Source organism: Mustela putorius, unplaced genomic scaffold (genome assembly GCF_011764305.1).
Source record: "Mustela putorius furo isolate JIRA1106 unplaced genomic scaffold, ASM1176430v1.1 tig00003901_pilon_pilon_pilon, whole genome shotgun sequence".
In the NCBI taxonomy this organism is placed as follows: Eukaryota; Metazoa; Chordata; class Mammalia; order Carnivora; family Mustelidae; genus Mustela; species Mustela putorius.
Window position 1 is genome coordinate 8,226,253 of NW_025422049.1, and position 18,629 is coordinate 8,244,881.

At 50.0% G+C, this 18,629-nt stretch overlaps 1 protein-coding gene across 11 annotated transcripts in view; it reads left to right on the forward strand.

Annotated features, from left to right (window-relative positions):
- SEPTIN6 (septin 6) overlaps positions 1-18,629 on the forward strand; it is a 60,438-nt gene that overhangs the window by 9,228 nt on the left and 32,581 nt on the right. For all 11 annotated transcript variants that reach the window (XM_004762079.3, XM_045068238.1, XM_004762082.3 and 8 more), the window contains 2 exons: positions 8,536-8,650; positions 16,207-16,402. In XM_004762079.3, coding sequence (XP_004762136.1) covers positions 8,536-8,650; positions 16,207-16,402 — 311 coding nt within the window. The remainder of the gene's footprint in view (positions 1-8,535; positions 8,651-16,206; positions 16,403-18,629) is intronic.

The following is an 18,629-nucleotide window of genomic DNA, read 5'->3' on the forward strand; positions in this document are numbered from 1 at the left end:
GGGCTGAAACCCCGCATAGGGCTCCCTTCTTGGCCAGGAGCCTGCTTCTCCTTCTGCCACTCCCCCTGCTTGCGTTCCCTCTCTTGCTGTGTCTCTCTGTCAAATAAATAAAAATTTAAAAATATATATATATATATATATATATGCTTTCCCCCATGATTGGAATGATCCTGTATATATAGGGTTTTGTTTTGTTTTGTTATTTGCCTATTGGATGATCATTTTCCCATGTTACTGAATATTCTTAGAAAATGTCTTTATCACCTGCTTAATATTCCATTGTGCATCATTGAACTATTGTTTGATTTTGATCATCCTGAGGGTTGCAGGATCTATCAAAGATCCGTATTTAATGGGACCAGGAGGGAGAAAAACCATAAGAGACTCTTAATCTCAGGAAACAAACTGATGGCTGCTGGGGTTGGGGGAGGGAGAGGGTGTCGGGGTGATGGACACTGGGGAGGGTATGTGCTATGAAATGTGTAAGCCTGATGAGTCACAGACCTGTACTCCTGGGGCTAATAATACTTTATATGTTAATAAAAATAATTAAAGAAAAGATCGGTATTTAGGGGCATCTGGGGGGCGCAGTCCATTAAGCTTTGGCTCTTGATTTGGACTCAGGTCATGATCTCAGGGTGGTGAGATCGAGCCCCGAGTGGGGTTCTATGCTGGGTGTGGAACTTGCTTAAGATTTTCTCTCTCCCTCTGTCCCTTCCCCAAAGATTGGCATTCAGGGCTGGGACGGAGATGGAGAAAGGAAAGGTGTGAGAGATCAGGCCCACCAGTAAGTGACATGTGAGACTGTACAGTGTATCTACAAGGTGCAGAGGCCAGAGGAGAAAGTTTAGGGAAAGGCGCGATGAGTTCCAACTTTTATGTTTTGGCCTCATACTTCTGTACTTCTTTATTGATTTAAGTCATCTCTGCCTCCCACATGGGGCTTGAACCCACAACCCCGAGAGCAAGAGTCCCATGCTCTACCCACTGAGCCAGCCAGGTGCCTTGTTTTGGTTTCCTTCTTCAACATTATCAGCTACTAACTCAGCTCCCCCAACTCGAGGCGGAGGCGGGGAAACTCCACTGATACAGATGGATCCTCAGTTCCCAGAGGCCTCCTGGACCTCTTGCTTCCTATCCCGCCAAGGCTGGAAGAGGGATGGGGTGGGGGAGGGGGACAGGGAGACAGGGACTGCCCATCAGGGTGCTTATGAGACTCTGTTTTCAGAATAACAGCAATGGGAGCAAGTTGCACAGCTGGAACCGCCATAACTCGTTCTTAGTAACTTGCACCTTAGAATATTCAATTAAAAAATGAAATTGGTGTGTCCCCAGGGGACGAGGCGGAAGAGAAAGAGAGCGGTGTTTCTGCCCGTGATATGAAATGTGGTATAACGTATTTCAAACCACAGGTGACTGCAGATGGGGAGAAAACAGGAAATGTAATTGGGGGGAGAGGGGGGCTCTCCCAATTCTCAGGAGCACTCTTTCATTTTGCCTTCCTTTTAGCTCTTCTCAGATTTGGCATCCTAATTACCCCTGCTGCAAAGCTGAGTGAGAGCTCTCTTTTCTTGTATTAAAAATGTTTTTAAATGACATGGGTATTGTGTGAATACATTCATGCTGTAAAAGGATCAAATAATACAGAAGCATACAGACTAGCCCCTTGTGTAAGCCCCTCTTTCCGTATCGCTCCCCCGAGGTAGCCACCGACGTTCCTGGGTTTGGTGGGACTTTTTTCTTGGCTTCTTTCTATGCATTCACAACCATTTATGCGCAAGCACACATATATCAGGCTTTTTTTTTTTTTTTTTTTTTTTTTTTTTGCACATGTGGCCTCCCCCTGTGCTGCTTGTTCTTCAGCCTCTTTTTTCTACATTGGAATATGTCTTGGAGATATTTGCCTCGGAACATACAGACCTGCTGCATTCTTCTTCCTTTTTAAGGATTTATTTATGTATTTAATTTATTATTTTTAAAAGATTTTTATTTTATTTATTTGACAGAGAGCGAGCACAAGTAGAGGGAGCCCCAGGCAGAGGGAAAGACAAGCAGGCTCCTCCCTGAGTGGGGAGCCTAACGCTGGATTCAATCCCAGGACCCTGGGATCGTGACCTGAACCGAAGGCAGACGCTTAACCAACTGAGCCACCCAGGCGCCCCTCTTTATTTATTTTAGGGAGGGAGAGAGAGAGAGAGAGAGTACACATGAGTGGGGGGAGGGCAGAGGGAGAGGGAGAGAGAGAACCTCAAGCAGGCTCCCTGCTGAGTGATGTGGGGGGGCTCATCCCACAACCCCGAGATCACAAACTGAGCAGAAACCAAGAGTTGGGTGCTCAAGAAACTGAGCCACCCTTGTGCCCCAAGACCTACCGCATTCTTCTTAACGCCTGCAGAATATTCTAGAATATACATGTACCATAATTTAGTTAAATATTTTTCTATTTTCAGACATTTATGAGTTTTCCCCCTAGTATTTCAGTATTGTCATCATGCTGTAATGAAGTTCCTTGTACATGGATCTTTGTACAGATACTGACTTTCTGCAGAATAGATTCCTAGGGAGGTTGCAGGGTGACAGGAGATGGGCCCTTAAAAAAAAAAAAAAGATTTTATTGATTTATTTGAGAGACGGTGTGAGAACACTTAAGTTGGGGATGGGGGAGGATCAGAGGGAGAGGGAGAAGCAGACTCCCCGCTGTGCAGGGAGCCGGATGCAGGACTCGATCATGAACTGAGCCGAAAGCAGATGCCACCCAGGTGCCCCAGAGATGGGTGACTGTGGCCCTTCTGGCATCTCAGTTCCAGCCTTAAACATGGCACCCACCACCTGCTACTCCAGATGATAACTTGAGGTATTACTGTTGGGCCAAGCTGTCAATTCCATCTTCTCTTGCACACATTGTAATCCAGGGAATGGGCAGTTAACTGCAGTCAGAGTAATTAAGGCCTCGGGTAATCAGGCCACCTTAAGAAGAAAGAGGAAAGAGATAAGATAGCAGAGCTTTAATGAGGGAGAGGACAGAAACTTCCAGGGGCTGTCCTGGGGTCAGTGTACATTCAGTCCAATGTCCTTTTTGCCTCTACATATTTAGCTCTGAACAATGAGGACTAATACTCATAATGATGACCTTGACATCTTATAAGATTTATCAAAACAAGAGCCAATGGTGCTCGCTAGACAGGATTTCCTAAAGCAGGAAATATATACACAAATACATTTTTGAAGCTTTCTCAACTACAAGCACTGAGACAAAAAGTTTCCTTCTCAAATCTTAGCAAGAAAAACACAGTAACCAGATCCCATGTCCCCTCGTCCCCAAACCTCCCAGTTAATTTTTGCGTATTGGATAGACTCTAGGTAAAAAGACACAGAAGAAATAAGGATTCTAAAGTCACCAAATTCACCAAATTTCAGATTAATGGTTATTTCTCTGTAATTCTTCCTGACTTCCAACTTGGCCTCTGGTGCTAGAAAATTATTGGGTCATGTCTTTTTTTTTTTTTTAAAGATTTTATTTATTTATTTGACAGAGAGAAATCACAAGTAGGCAGAGAGGCAGGCAGAGAGAGAGAGAGGAGGAAGCAGGCTCCCTGCAGAGCAGAGAGCCCGATGCGGTGCTCGATCCCAGGACCCTGAGATCATGACTCCAGCCAAAGGCAGCGGCTTAACCCACTGAGCCACCCAGGCGCCCCTGGGTCATGTCTTATTTTTCTGATCATTTCCGTCGTGTGGAAGAATCCTTTCCATCCTCCCATTCCTTACTTGTCGGCATTTCCTATATTCAATCTCCAGATCTTTTCTGTACAATCTCTTGGAGAACACATCCAGTTTCATACCTCCCACTCCTAAATTCATACCCCAGTCCTGAATTCTCCTTGAGCCTACAGTCCCATATGGGTAAGTAATTGTTGGATTTCTTCTCCTGCATATCTCACCAGAAAATCAAAACTGTCATATTTTCCTTAATGTACAGAATGCTTTGGGGCACCTGGGTGGCTCAGTTGGTTGAATGTCCAACTCTTGATTTCAGCTCAGGTCGTGATCTCAGAGTCCTGGGATCGAGCCCTGCGTTGAGCTCTGTGCTCAGCTCTGAGTCTTCTTGGCCCTCTCCCTCTGCTTCTCCCCTGGCTCGTGCTCTTGCTCTTTCTCTCTCTCAAATAAATAAATAAAAGTCTTTAAAAACATGCTTTTACAAATCCAGACAAGCAGACAAGCACCAATTAAAAAAAAATGGGCGGGCGCCTGGGTGGCTCAGTGGGTTAAGCCGCTGCCTTCGGCTCAGGTCATGATCTCAGGGTCCTGGGATCGAGTCCCGCATCGGGCTCTCTGCTCAGCAGGGAGCCTGCTTCCCTCTCTCTCTCTCTCTGCCTGCCTCTCCATCTACTTGTGATTTCTCTCTGTCAAATAAATTAAAAAAAATGGGCAAGGACATGAATAGGCAACTCACATATATGTGTACCTTATACACATGCATGTATAGAGTTGAACCATAAAAAGAATGTTCACCTTCACTAATACAAGTGGTTAAACGTCATGATGCCATTTTTCAATGATCCTTTCACAGTGGTTTAAAAGCCTCAGAAACTTAGGGTTGGTCTAAGTATAGGTAAACAGACCCCCTCCTGTATTGGTGATGGAAATAAGACGTTTGTACTATTCTCTATTGAATGATTTCGCAATATGTACCAAAGTCTTTCAAAGGTGTGTGCCCTTGGACCCAGTGGGCTTCAGTTCTAGGAATTTAACTTAAGACAATAATCAAAGATCTATGCAAACCTGTAAGGACAAGAATTATTGTTTCTATTGTTTAAAACTTGGAAACATGTGGAATGTCTAGCAGTGGAAGATTAGTTCTGTAGAATGCTATGTGGCCAGTACAAATAATGTTTTAGAAGTATGCTTAATTTCTCAGGAAAACATCCACACTCTTGTTAAGTGTCAGGCTACGAAAAGGAATATATAGAATTATCCCTATTTTGTAAGAAACAAAAGGTATACAGAACACATGAATGTTATGAGTGTTTGTTGTTTTCTCTTTTATCATTTTCCCTGTGTTGTAAAATTTCTACAGTGAACTTGCTTTTTAGAAACTAAAACCCCCCATAAATGTAATGTTTCTTAATAGCTTATTTAAAACCAGAATCCTCCATTTCCCCCACTGAACAAGCACCCTTTCCTGGCTTCTCTTTTTTCTGCCCATGGTGCCACCAATCCAAGCTCCCAGGCTCAGAACCTTGTGATTGCCCTGCGCTTCACTCCCACTTACCCGATCACTGATGGAGCGATCACCCTTTGGGAGGACATGTCTCAAGTCTGTTCCAACCTCCTGAGTCCCAAGTCAGAGCAGCTCAGTTCAACCAGCATTTATTGGCACCGTGCCTGGATGTCACTCTGCCAGGATCATGTTATTGGAGTCATCTGTCTTCCTGCTTCAGCTCTCTCTCCTCCAGTCAATCAAACGTCCTGCAGCTGGAATGATCTTTCAAAAAACGCCACTTGTATCATGCTCAAAAACACTCAAAGGGCCCCCAAATGCCGTTGCCTAGGAAATAAAGCCCATACTCTTTCTTCTTCTATTTAAGGCTCTTTACAGCACTGTGCTAGGTGGGAGGGAACAGTGGCAGGGGGAGGGGGGCACATGGGAGGTTCTTGGTGAGCTGTTGACAATGTAGGAAGTCTTTAAGAATAAGGTGTGGAAGGGGGCCTGGGTGGCTGAGTCGGTTAAGCATAGACTCTTGATTTCGGCTCAGGTCATGATCTCAAGGTCGTGAGATGGAGCCCCATGTCGGGCTCTCTGTAGGGCTCCGCACTGGGCGTGGAGCCTGCTTATGATTCTCTCTCTCCCTCTCTGTCTCTTAAAAAAAAAAAAAAAAGATTCTCTCCTGTCCCTCCCCCTGCCCTCTCTCTCTCTTTTTAAAAGATTTAGCTGTTCATTTACTTTAGAGAGAGAGAGAAGTGCTGGGAGGGGGCAGAGGGAGAGGGAGAGAGGAGAGGAACCCAAGGAGACTCTGCACCTAGCGTGGAGCCTGACCCAGGCTCCATCCTATGACTCCATCCCATGACTTCACCTGAGCTGAAACCAAGAGTCTAACACTCAACCCACTGAGCCACGCAGGCACCCATCTCTCCCTCTCTTAATTAAAAAAAAAAAAAAAAAGTAGGAAGAAGAGGAGGGTCACCTGGGTGGCTCAATCTGTTAAGCATCTGTCTTTGGCTCAGGTCCCAGGGTCCTGGGATCAAACCCCGTGATGGGCTCCCTGCTCTGTGGGCAGCCTGATTCTCCCTCTGCTGCTACCCCCTGCTGGGCTCTCTCTCTTCCTGTCAGTAAATAAATAAAATATTAGGGACACCTGGGCGGCTCGGGGGGTTAAGCCTCTGCCTTCAGCTCAGGTCATGATCTCAGGGTCCTGGGATCGAGTCCTGCATCAGGCTCTCTGCTCAGCAGGGAGCCTGCTTCCCCCACCCCCCTCTGCCTGCCTCTCTGCCTACTTATGATCTCTGTCTTCAAAAAATAAATAAAATATTTTAAATAAATAAAATCTTGAAAAGAAAAGGAGTAGCTTTCTTCCCACGTCTCCACTATGTTCAGTTTGAAAATTCTCTTTCCTTTTGGCGCTTGGACCAGAGGCCAGAGTTTCATGGTGCTGAATTTGGAGACAGGAAGAGGCAGCCAGGGCCGATAAAATATGGCTCAGGAAACCTCAGCTCCGAGTGTGTCCCAATTTCCGATGCCTGCTATGTAGGAGGACCCGCGGAGAAAGCCTACTTTGGCTCTTAAGTCTCTGTCTCCCCTGCCATGTTGAGGACCAAGAACAACTGGTGGGAAACTTGCATCTTCGTTTGTTTGCTCTAAGAAAAAGGAGGAGGAAGGGGTGAGGGGAAGCAGAAAGGGGTGCATGTAGAACCAGAGCCCAAGGGCCGTGGCCCACGCAGGAAACCCAGCTGTTCTCAGGTGCCCCTCTGGGGCCCGGCAGACGCCAGCTCAGACTGAACTTTGGCATATGGTTGTGTGTCAGGAACACTCCGCTGGGAGGGCGTGGGGGAAGACGTGTGAGGGTAACGAACTTTCCAGATGGCAGTCCCGGCCCTAGCCCTATCTCTCGCTCTTGGAAGACCCGATGGCATGACTGGGTGAAGGGGCTACCTGGGCCGCCGTTCTGGCAACAGCAGCTGTGGAGGGGCTCAGCCCATCCCTCTCCAAGTGCAAATGCGCACTTAGGGACCTAGCTTGAAAGCAGGTGCAGGCAGCAGAAAGTGCTGCCGGTTAACACAGCCCGGGATGCTGGGGCGGGCCTCCTGACACGGACCATGCCCTTCTTGGCTTGCTCTGGGTCCCTTTCTAGTTCCCTGAAATCTTGGTGGAGCTCCCACCCACCAGAAACTCCCAACTCCTTACATAGCCCGCCGGTGGTTCCTGTCTAGCTGCTTCGGACTGCCCTTCTCTCTTCCCGTGGGGCCGTTGGCAGTTAGCACTTTTCTTGAGTACACGCAGGCCTCTTTTTCCTCCCCCCTGGCTCCTTGGAAGCCTGCCCCAGTTTGAGGCTCTCCCTGCTTTACAAAACCACTAACAGTTAGAAGCGCTGGGACTAACAGGTGAAGCAAGGGCCCTCTGCTTCCCAGGGCTGAGAATGGCTTGGCTGACCTTGGAGACCAGGGACCCAGGTGGGGGCAAGCACGGAGGCAGCTCTCTCAAGCTGGCGGGGGTGAGGGGGATTCCCAAGTGTCCCATGGCATCACGTGTTATTTGGGGACTCTGAGGAGAGGGGTAGCCTCCCGGAGCCCTAGCAGGAGCAGCATCTGTCAATGGGAGGCTCCCCACATCCCAGGCACCACGCCCAGAGCTCATGGACCAATCGTCCGTGGGGTCCTCACCCCAGCCCTATGAGCTAGTCACTACTTGTCCCTGACTTGACAGATGGGCAAACTCAGAGGACTTAAGTAACTTGTCCGAGGTCAGAAGGTGAAGGGGGTGGGACTCTCACTGAGTCTCATTTCCAAGCCTAGTCTCTTGCCCCTTAAACTGCGCTCCCATTGTGTTTGTTTGCCCCCGATGGCCTGGAGAGAGGAGGAATTGCTTTCTGAAGTCCTTTTGTAATATTTACTGGATGCTTAGGCACGGACCAGGCCTTGTGCGAAGCTCCTTGGAGTCCCCCGACCAATGGACAGATGTGCAAGGAACCGGAGTCACGGGGAGATGACCTGGCTTTTCAGCGGTGGCGTGGAGCGTAACCCCATGACCATGAACCTCGTCCCCTGACCCCGCCCTCCCCCACTGTCCCAGAAGCCACCTGGGCAGTTTGCTCTGCGTGGACCCATGGTGACCTTCACTGTGGAGCCCACAGAGGCCTGCACTTGAGAAGCCATGACTTCTAAGCCAGTGGCCCTTCTGCTTCGGGGCAGGGAGGAGCTAAGGGAAGATGGGGACCCACCCGGCTTGGGTTTGGGGGACTACTTCCTCGCTTGTGGGTCATTTGCATGAGAAGGGAGAACCCAGATTGCTTTTAAGCACATTTTCATTTTCTCCCAAATTAGGGTGAAGGTTGCCGCACGGTCCCCCTGGCTGGACACGTGGGGTTTGACAGCTTGCCTGACCAGCTGGTGAATAAGTCCGTCAGCGAGGGCTTCTGCTTCAACATCCTGTGCGTGGGTGAGTATTTCCACAGCAGGAAACGCTATTACAGAATATGGATCCTTTAATGGCTGCATGTGGCTTGGCAGGTAATTAGGTTAAATACAGTGTCATTCCGGTCCATTTGCAAAAGTGTCTTCCTCCTTCTTCCTCTTTAATCCCTCTGTTTGCTTTTGTGAACAGCCAGCCCTGATGATGTTTTTCCCTGCTCAGACCAGAACACCAGGCCGGACCTTGCAGGGAAACTGAGCCGTGTGACACCCAGTGGAAATTTTTGTAAGGAAGCTGGCTGGCTCAGCTACCATGGTCAAGTTCACTTGGACTGCAGGAAATGGGAGTCAGGGCAGGACTAGGAGGGAGAATGATGGCTGTGGTAGGATGCCTGCCAATCGGCTGTGGGCAGCGGGGTGGGGCTCTCCTCTGCAGCCCTGTGGTGCTCCGTCTGAGCTCAAGGCGAAAGTTCTTTTCTTCCCTTTGAGCATATCTCCACTCAGGGATGCCTGGGTGGCTCAGGTGGTTAAGCTTCCGGCTCCCTGCTCAGTAGGGAACCTGCTTCTCCCTCATCCTCTGCCTGCTGCTCCCCCTGCTTGTGCTTGCTCTTTCTCTCTCTCTCTGACCAATAAATAAATAAATGAAAATCTTAAAAAAAAAAAAGTATATCTCCACGTGGACCCTTAGTCTCAAATGTGGGAGCCAGGTGTTCATCACCTCTCATGTGCTACTCACAGCGCCAAGAGAATTCAGTAATATTTGTGAAATGAATGAATGAGTTGACCCCACGGGCACCATTCGTTCTATTTCTCAAACACTTTGTGTAGTAGCAATTCAAGTCCTTCCTAGGACTCTGTGGTTCAAGCGGAGTGAGTACCATTTGTATCTTCACAGAGCAGATGGAGACCCAGACATCTGGGGAGGATAAGAGACTTGACTGGGGCAATGCAGAGTAGGTGGGGGAGCACGGACAAGGCCTGAGGTCTGGCTGTGACCCCTTGACCCTCTCATGGCTTCTCTAACTGCTGCCAACGACATCTCTTGAGAACACAAAGGCACTTCGAAAATGATCAGGCACCAGCCACACAAACACGAGGAACAGCAGTTCCTTGACATTCTTAGGCTTTCCAAAGTCCCAGATTTGCAAACACGATGATAGCATACGATTTTCATTCTATTGGGCAGCAAAGTCTACCTGCACATTTTCAGCGCCCTTCTTCCAAACCTTAATGACTGTAGAAATACTATAATAGAGTCTGTTTGTCCACTGGTTGGAACACTCAGACACTCTTGTTGATTGCCCTTAGTTTTCTAGAGAGTGTATGTTGAGGCTCCAAACTCCCGTTGAACTGGATATTTTACTTTTTGAAAAATTTTTTTTTATAACTTTTTAAAAATGATTTTATTTATTTAACAGAGGGAGATCACAAGTAGGCAGAGAGGCAGGCAGAGAGTGGGGGGAAGCAGGCTCCATGCCGAGCAGAGAGCCCGATGCAGGGCTCTATCCCAGGACCCTGAGACCATAACCCGAGCCGAAGGCAGAGGCTTTAACCCACTGAGCCACCCAGGCACCCTGGATATTTTACTCTTTAATGTCATCTACAGTTCTATTTTCTAACTAGGGTCATTCATTTTCTTGGACTCTTTCTTTTTGTTTTCCTCCATCCTTAGAGCTCTCTTTGTTGTTGTTTTTTTAAGGTTTTATTTATTTGACAGAGAGAGAGTGGGAGAGAAAGCGGGCACAAGCAGGGAGAGCAGCAGAGGGAGAGGAAGAAGCAGGCTCCTCACTTAGCGGGGGGCCCAACTCGGGGCTCGATCTCAGGACCCTGGGATCATGACCTGAACCGAAGGCAGACTCTTTTTTTTTTTTTTTAAAGATTTTATTTATTCATTTGACAGAGAGAGATCACAGTAGACAGAGAGGCAGGCAGAGAGAGAGAGGGGTAAGCAGGCTCCCCGCTGAGCAGAGAGCCCGATGCGGGACTCGATCCCAGGACCCTGAGATCATGACTTGAGCCGAAGGCAGCGGCTTAATCCACTGAGCCACCCAGGCGCCCCCGAAGGCAGACTCTTAACTGACTGAGCCACCCAGGGGCTCCCTTAGCACTCTTTCTCAATCATTTCCTGTAGGAGAATAACTGGGCACTCAGGGGACAAGTAGACAACAAGGAGGCCACTTCTTAGCATGGATGACAGGCAGTCAGCTAGGATCGCTTACTGGCCAAATGACTGTCCCCCACACTTCAGCTTGGGAACCCAGGAGATGACAATATAGGCGTCACAGAATTACATACCGTGGGCCTTGGCATCCAGAGCTAGGCCAGCAGTTCTTCAAGTGCTAGAAGTCTACTACTCGTGGTTATGATGCGATGCTATTAGGAGAAGGACACAAAATAAACAGAAGCCACAGTGCTCAACACCGAGGTGCCATCATGTCCAATATCAGCACTGCCAAATTGCTCTGATCTTTGGGTGTTGGCCAGCTTACTTCGCATAATATTTGATTACCGCAAAATTTCCACGCAAACATATTGGATTCCCTTGGTACCCCTCCCAGAGCACCGTACGACCTGCACTGAAGCCGAGGAGCTCAGAAGTGACAGGACAGACCCACCCTCATCAACCTGTCAATGAGGGGCCGTCTGGCGGGTGACTGAGGCTCTAGGAGGGAGGCTGCAGAAATCGGAGTGGCCCTCCGAGGGCCGGAAGTGTAGTGCGCTTGGACCGCCGGACCATGGGCTCCCTCAGGGTCCTGAAGAGGAGGCAGCCAAGCTCAAGGCAAATGAGTGGGAGGAAGAGCGAACCCCTGTCCTCGAGGTCCCGCCCAGGCGCGGGACAGCGGCAGCCACTCGGTGTGCCCCTGCTGGGGTAGAATTTCTCCACCGCCCCAGACCCTTCAAGAGGGGAGGAGCAGGAAGGAGATCCTCACCCCCAAGAGTCACCCCCTCTTTTTCTTGCAGCACCTGCCAGGTCCCAGGAAATCACCCTAGTAGCCCCCCTCTTGGTGCTGCGGGGGCGCCTCATGGATGCCCCGGCCTGGACTGGGTTCGTTTCATTCCCCATCCCTGATCCAAATAAGCCGGCAGCCCGCACACCTCCTGCTCTCTGTTCTCACAACCCTGTCATTGCTCAGAGAACCCACAATTTGGGCCGAGGTCATGAGCGGTTTAGATGGGCTCTTAGGCTGCAATCTCAGCTCAACCATGGGAATGGGTACTGTCACTGGCTTGGACAGGGGTCTGTAGCTTGCCTGCGGGAGGTGACCTTTTCTCCCGCAGGACTTTCGGTGGCCGTGCCTTCAGGCCTACAGCTGGTGCATAACTATCAGGTTTACTCCTGTAATGACTGTTCTCAGATAAGTCTGTTTGGGCCTAGCCTCTGTCCTCCCGAAGGATTTTTTTTCTTCTTTTCTCAGAGGGCATGTTAAGGTCGAACTGATAGTAGCCCTAGCTTCAGTTATGAATAGAGACCTAGGACATTCGGATCACAGCATTGTTTATCTGGGTGCTGGGCTGGTGGCCGTAGGGGTCCAAGCCCCAGCAGACTGAGTACCCTCTACCCTGACGGGAGTGTGTGCCCGAGAGCACAAGTGCGTGGTGGGACTGAGAGACAGAAGTTTTGTGAATCCAGAGCCTAATTCATATGTAAGGCTACCAATAAATGGCACCCAATAGAGGGCCTGTTATGACTCCTGTTATGACTTCTATAATAATTATTATTATGGAATAATTACTGAGTGGGCTGAGGTTGCCCTCTCCATCCCCAACCCTCCCCCACCCCTGATAAAAAACATATACTAATCGCTTAGCTCTGTTAATGGCAAAGATCCCAGGAGCCTAGATCTAGTGCAGGAGGCCTCGGCCACCAGAACCAGCAGGACCAATGTCCCGGGGCTGGTTGCTCCTTTCTGCCAGGAAGGAGCTCCAGAGGGACGCTGCCCTCCAAATGTACCAGCCCATGAGGAGTGCAGAGAGTCATAATGATAATATTTACTCTGAAGCTGCTCAGGATTCCAGGCTCAACTGGGCCGTGTTGAACTTGGAATAAAACACACATGAGAAGGAGATCTGCAACAGGCTGCTTCAGCACAACCCTTCCGGGCCAGGCCTCAGCAAGGTTAGGAAGGAGAAGAGGGCAAGGTTACAGAGCCGACTATGACCTTGTTCCTGTCGTTAGTCTCCCTAGGGTTCCTGGAGAGTTTCCTTGTTGAACCTGGGAGACGGTTCTCTTCATTCACAGCTGGCAGAGACCTCCGCTGCGGGGACCACGAGCTCCCTGCAAACAAGGACTGTGGCTATCCTGTGCACTGTTGTATCTTTCGTCCCTAAAATCATGCATGGCTCCAGTGAGAGGCCCTGTGAACATTTGTCGAGTGACAAATGAGCTGATACTGCATGCCCGTGGGACGCACTTGGGCTTATTGGTTATACGTCTGGGCTCCAGTGTCTGACTGGATTCAGGGCCCGCTCTGCCAGTGACTCCTCAGGGACCCTAGACCAGTTCCTTCCTCCCACTTTTTACAGATGAGGAAGGAGAGGAATGGAGAGACTGGGGAGTAGGGCAAATTCACACGGCTGGCAAGTGGCTTGGCTAACCCTTTCGTAACCAAAAGTCAAATAGTAATATCTACTTCCTAGGTTCATTGTGGGGAACAAATAAGGAAAGTTTCATGTCACAGCTGTGCCTGGTACGTTGAAAGTGCTCCAGAAGCCACCGCTATCATTATTAGTCTGAACCTGTTCGTTTTCTGGGGGATGCATCTGTCCGGGCAAAGGATGTGGACATTAGCGGCAGACAGGGAAAAAGGGTGGATTATCCCAGGCAGTGTAGTTTGAAAAAGCGGATCTCACGTTACACGTTTCCAATGGAAATTCTTTGTTTAAAAAACCGGGTGTTGGGGCGCCTGGGTGGCTCGGTGGGTTAAGCCGCTGCCTTCGGCTCAGGTCATGATCTCAGAGTCCTGGGATCGAGCCCCGCATAGGGCTCTCTGCTCGGCGGGGGGCCTGCTTCCTCCTCTCTCTCTGCCTGCTTGTGATCTCTGTCAAATAAATAAATAAAATCTTTAAAAAAAAAATTAAAAAAAAAAACCAAAAACGGGTGTTTCCAGCATCCTATCTCCATCAAGCAAAGCGAGATGGAGTCTTCTGGGCCCGTGATGACGACCTTAAAAGGGTTAAGAAATCCTGCTGTCTGTTGGAGGAGGGAGGAGGAGAGAGAAATTGAACCCTGGGGACTCCCCAGGTTTCCTGTTGGAAACTGCCAAGTCCCCCACCTTCCTGCAGGGGTGTGGAGTCTGCTGACCTGACCCGATCCTCCTCCATGCTGGGTCCCCAGGGCAGCGTGGGAGAGGACCGCATCCTAGGCTCAGGCTGGGTCCGTGCCAACCACGGAGAGGGACCCCCACACCCTGCAGGCTCCACACTGATGGACGAGCTCGCTTGATTCTCTGTCCTCTTCTCGGGTTGCATTTATCACAATTCCCTGGACGCCTGCGGGTTCCTGTCTTCCACTCATCGTTGGGCATCCAATAGCCACAGCCCTTTTGTGCTGGCAGGCATTCGCATGGTCATTTGCCCCGCCGCTCCCTCCCCTGTGCGCTGCCCTGCCCTGCCCTGCTCTGTCTGGCGGCCCTCCATTCCTCCAGCTGTGCAAACAGCAGCCGCCTGAGCTGCCTCTGGGCACGGGCACGCCTGGGCTACTTACTCTGAGGAGCACCGAAGATGCCCCATCCCTGTTCTCTGAGGATCTTGGGATCAGGGGCTGGGGAGCCAGCTCTGGGTGCTAGGGGACAGGGCTCAGCACTCTAGGAGCTGCGGGGAACTTAGCTGAGAGCTCACGGAGCAGAAGGAGGTGGGGACGTCCCTGGAAAGTTCATCAGGCGCACACAAACATGGGCTCCAAGGGGCCCAGAGGGGAGGTGAGGGAGCTACCCGCTGTGTCCCCACATCAGCGGCTCTTGTCTCCTCTCAAGGGAGCTGTACCCCCACCTGGGGCGGGGAGAGGGGGTGATACATTCCGTTGCTTGGCCAAATGTGTCACCTCCCATGGCAAAGGCCCCATCTCACTCAATCCTTCTGGAGACCCAAATACTTCCTGTTCCTTTAGGGAGGGGGGGAATGGAGGGCCTCTTCTGGGAGAATCTTTGCCGCTAATAGGTATAGCAGACCTTGGCTGGAAACATGATCTGGGGGGAGGGACCATTTCCCTGCACCCTGGCAATCCACCATGGTAGTGAGACCTGGCTACGAAGCTGGGTTGGGGGGCTGGGGAGCCAGGCTGAGTTGAATGTTCTTCTTGTTCTCAATCTCTCTCATCAGTCGCTACACACACAGAAAGCTCTCATCTGAGAGAGATTTGAAAAAGCCCCCCCCTGTATTCATGGCTCATCATTCAGGATGAAAGGCAGGCAGGAGGCAGAGCTAGACACACCCAGAGGGCCGAAGGGGAAGGGCACGTGCGTTTACACGTTCTTGTGGTGCGGCTCTAACCCTAGCCCTGGAGAGCAGAAGAGCAGGGTGGTCCAGAAGAGGCAATCCGGGGTGATTAGCTACTGAACCCTTTATTCCTGGCATTCCTGACTCGCTGGAGGTTGGGGGGGTGCGGGCAGGGTGAAAGCCCAAATACGGTTTGGATCTCTGGAGATGACAAGCCTCTGTAGCGCCCAGCCCAGCTTGGGGCCTTCTGGCACATTCCTCTCCAACTCCCAGGCCACCAACTAACTCTCCTCCAACGTCTTCTTTCCCTGAAGACCCCTTGGCTCCTGGCAGTGGCTTGACCTCCCTCGGGTCTCTCAGGAATGACCTCCACAAAACTTCCACCGGTGTCCGCAGGCTTTCCTCCGACTCCTCTCCCTGGGTGTGAAAGTCAAGACTTGAAATTCCAATGGTTTAGTTTATTAGTATCCCGCAGCCTGTTAGTTAAACAAACAAATGACTGGTTTGTTTGAAATTTAAGAAGAAGAATGTGTGGCCTGCTAATTTCCCTCCCCCTTAGCTAAAAATGGCCTCCCCACTGGGATACACATCCGGGCTTATGCAGAGCGCAGTCTGGGCCCGGCAGGGAGGTGAGGTGGCGATGAAAACTGAAAACAGACCTTTAATTTTTATCACAAAAGCTATGCATGTTCCACCTAGAAAACTTGGAAAATACACAGAAGCAAGAGGAGAGAAAGGAAAACCGCATATCACCCCCACTACGCAGTGATAGCCGTCTTGCTAAGAGTGTATTGTGTGCCCTTCTGGACTTTTTCCAGGTATAACTGCTACCTCTCCATCACTGCCTGCAACAGAGTTCTTTTTCTGACGATAAAAGCCGTGCGTCTGCAACCTTGAAATGACACAAAAATAGGAAGACTAAAAGGAAAATTACCCAGGTTCCACTCTCCTGAGATGTTCCTGCTGATACATTGATGCAGTTCCTCTCAGTGTCTTCCACTTACCTGAGAGCCAACAGTCTTATCTAGTTTCACACACTCTTCAGTGACCGCGCACGTGCTCCCACGTCAATGAACACACGTCCAAAACCCAATGTGGGGTCTGCAGGGCCGTTGGGAACGGACCATAATTTAATCTTTTGCTTTTCAGGAGAGACAGGTTTGGGCAAGTCTACCCTCATGGACACCTTGTTCAACACCAAGTTTGAGGGGGAGCCGGCCACCCACACACAGCCGGGTGTCCAGCTCCGGTCCAACACCTACGACCTCCAAGAGAGTAACGTGGGGCTGAAGCTCACCATCGTTAGCACGGTGGGCTTTGGGGACCAGATCAACAAGGAGGACAGGTAAGGAAGGGGGCGGGGTGTGGAGGCTGGTGGGAGGCCATGGGGAGGAGCCCACCGTGGGGACCTGCCTGGATCTCCCCCCAAAATGGCCGTGGACATGTACCAAGCGCTGCCCTCCACCCCAGGTTTCCATTTCCACCAATCATTGTAGTCCATGCACTCTGCCAAAAGAAAGGTATCTTTCCGAGATACGTGGATGAGGTCTCTATTCCATGTGGCAGACACGTACTGAGTCCTTCCTACCTTGTGCCCCGACAATCTAAAAAGGAATGACTTTGTCTCTGGCCCTGAGGCACTCACAGGGGAGGCCAGTTTTGAACAAATAAGTTCCATCAAGTGTGATATGCTCTGGGAAGAGCAAGGCACAAAGAGGTAAAGGACAAGTAACAAAGAGCACACGAAGGAGACAACAAAGGTCTGGGAAGCCTTCCCTCCTCATCTGGACCTTGAAGGATGAACTCTTGCCAGACAGACAAGGGAATGGAAGGAAGGGAAGTCCGGGCCGGGGGAATGCTTGTACAAAGGCGAAGTGTGGAAGACTATGGAATATTCTAGAGATCTATGGCTTCCTTGGTTTAGCTAGCTCAGAGGCAGATAGACTGTGGAGCTAATGAAGCTTAAGCTTCATGGCCCTCATTTGCATAGGCCCTGCCAAGTTCCTGGAACTAATTTTTCATCATAATGTTGTTTTGACTTTCTGGAGGGCCCTTCTTCTAAGTGCATAAGCTTGATGTCCCACAGTACCTATGTCTGCCCCTGGGCTGGGGCTTGGCGTGAGCGAGGGAAAAGTCGGGGGAGATGAGCCTGAAGAGGGAAGCAGAGTCAGGTCATGGGGCAATTTCTAGAATGTGCAGACATGGAGCCATTGAGAGGTTTTATGAAGTAGAATGAGATAGTCTTAGGACGCCTGGGTGGCTCAGTGGGTTAAGCTTCTGCCTTTGACTCAGGTCACCATCCCAGGGTCCTGGGATGGAGTCACGAGGTGGGCTTCCTGCTCATCCGGGAGCTGCTTCTCCCTCTCCCTGGCCCCTGCTTGTGTGTGCTCTTTTTCTCTCTCTCAAATAAGTAAATAAAATCTTTAAAAAAAGAGAGAAGGAGATAGTCTGATTGGCCTTGAAGTAGGTTCTTTGGAAGGGTAGGGAGGGCAAGCAGACCAGTTAGGAGACTATTGGACCAATTAGATGGAGGCCAGAGTTAACACAGGTGCTGAGATAGGAAAGAGGAGGCAGGTTTGGTAAATATGGAGTAGGTAGAATCAACAGAACTCGGCAGAGACTTGGTATGGGGTTGTGAAGGCAGGAGAAGGATCTAGAATGAGGCCCAGATTTCTGGCTTTGGAGAGTGGACAAATGGTGGCAGCATTCAGCAGGAGAATTAATTTTAGACCTGTTGAGGTTGAGCTGTCCGTGGCCTACTGAGACCCCCTGATGACCTTCTGTGGTAGGCAGCTGAATATGCAGGGGTTAGAGGTCGGCAGAGGGTCAGTCCTGGAAATATCGATTGGGATTGTCAAGGTAGAGGTGCTGTGTTCCAGCCGCAGACACATGCAAGATCACCCAGGGATCAGAGTGGAGTGTGGTAAACACTGGGGTACCGACAAAAAGCTAAGGGTAAGTCAGCAGATGGAGCAAAGGACCCGTTCCGGAAACAGACCGAGCAGGAATACACAGAGAGACTGCGGGGCTGTGGGGGGGGGCAGCTTGTGTTAAGAGTGGAGTGCGGGGTGGGGGGCGGGTGGGATGGCTAGGCACCAGGATGTGTTGAAGGAGGGGGTCAGGTGCCATGTGCATTTCACTAGATGTCACATGGTTAGCACACGGCCCGTCTCAGAAAAAGCCATTCATCATTCTGAGCAGTGTCTGTTCATCCTTTGAGGATCCTCTTGCTTCTTAGCCGAACTGGATCTCCAGTTCGCCTGTTTCTCCCTTGAAGTTCGAACAATTGTACTCATTTACCGATAATGAGTAAATATATTTAGCTTAATAATTGAACTGAATTTGGTTTTTCGTTGGAAATTCTAGACGGACATCTCTGCTTTTTATAGCTTTGCTTATTATGCTAATTTTGTTCCATTGAGAATAAATCGGACTCTGGGCAAAGGGGATGGATATTTGGGGTCATCTCAGCTGCAGATGGCTCGGGAACTTTTCAATTAAATCTTTCACGATTCTTGGCAACATGCATTTAACATATCTGACATTGGAAACTGCTTTGGTAATGACAGTTT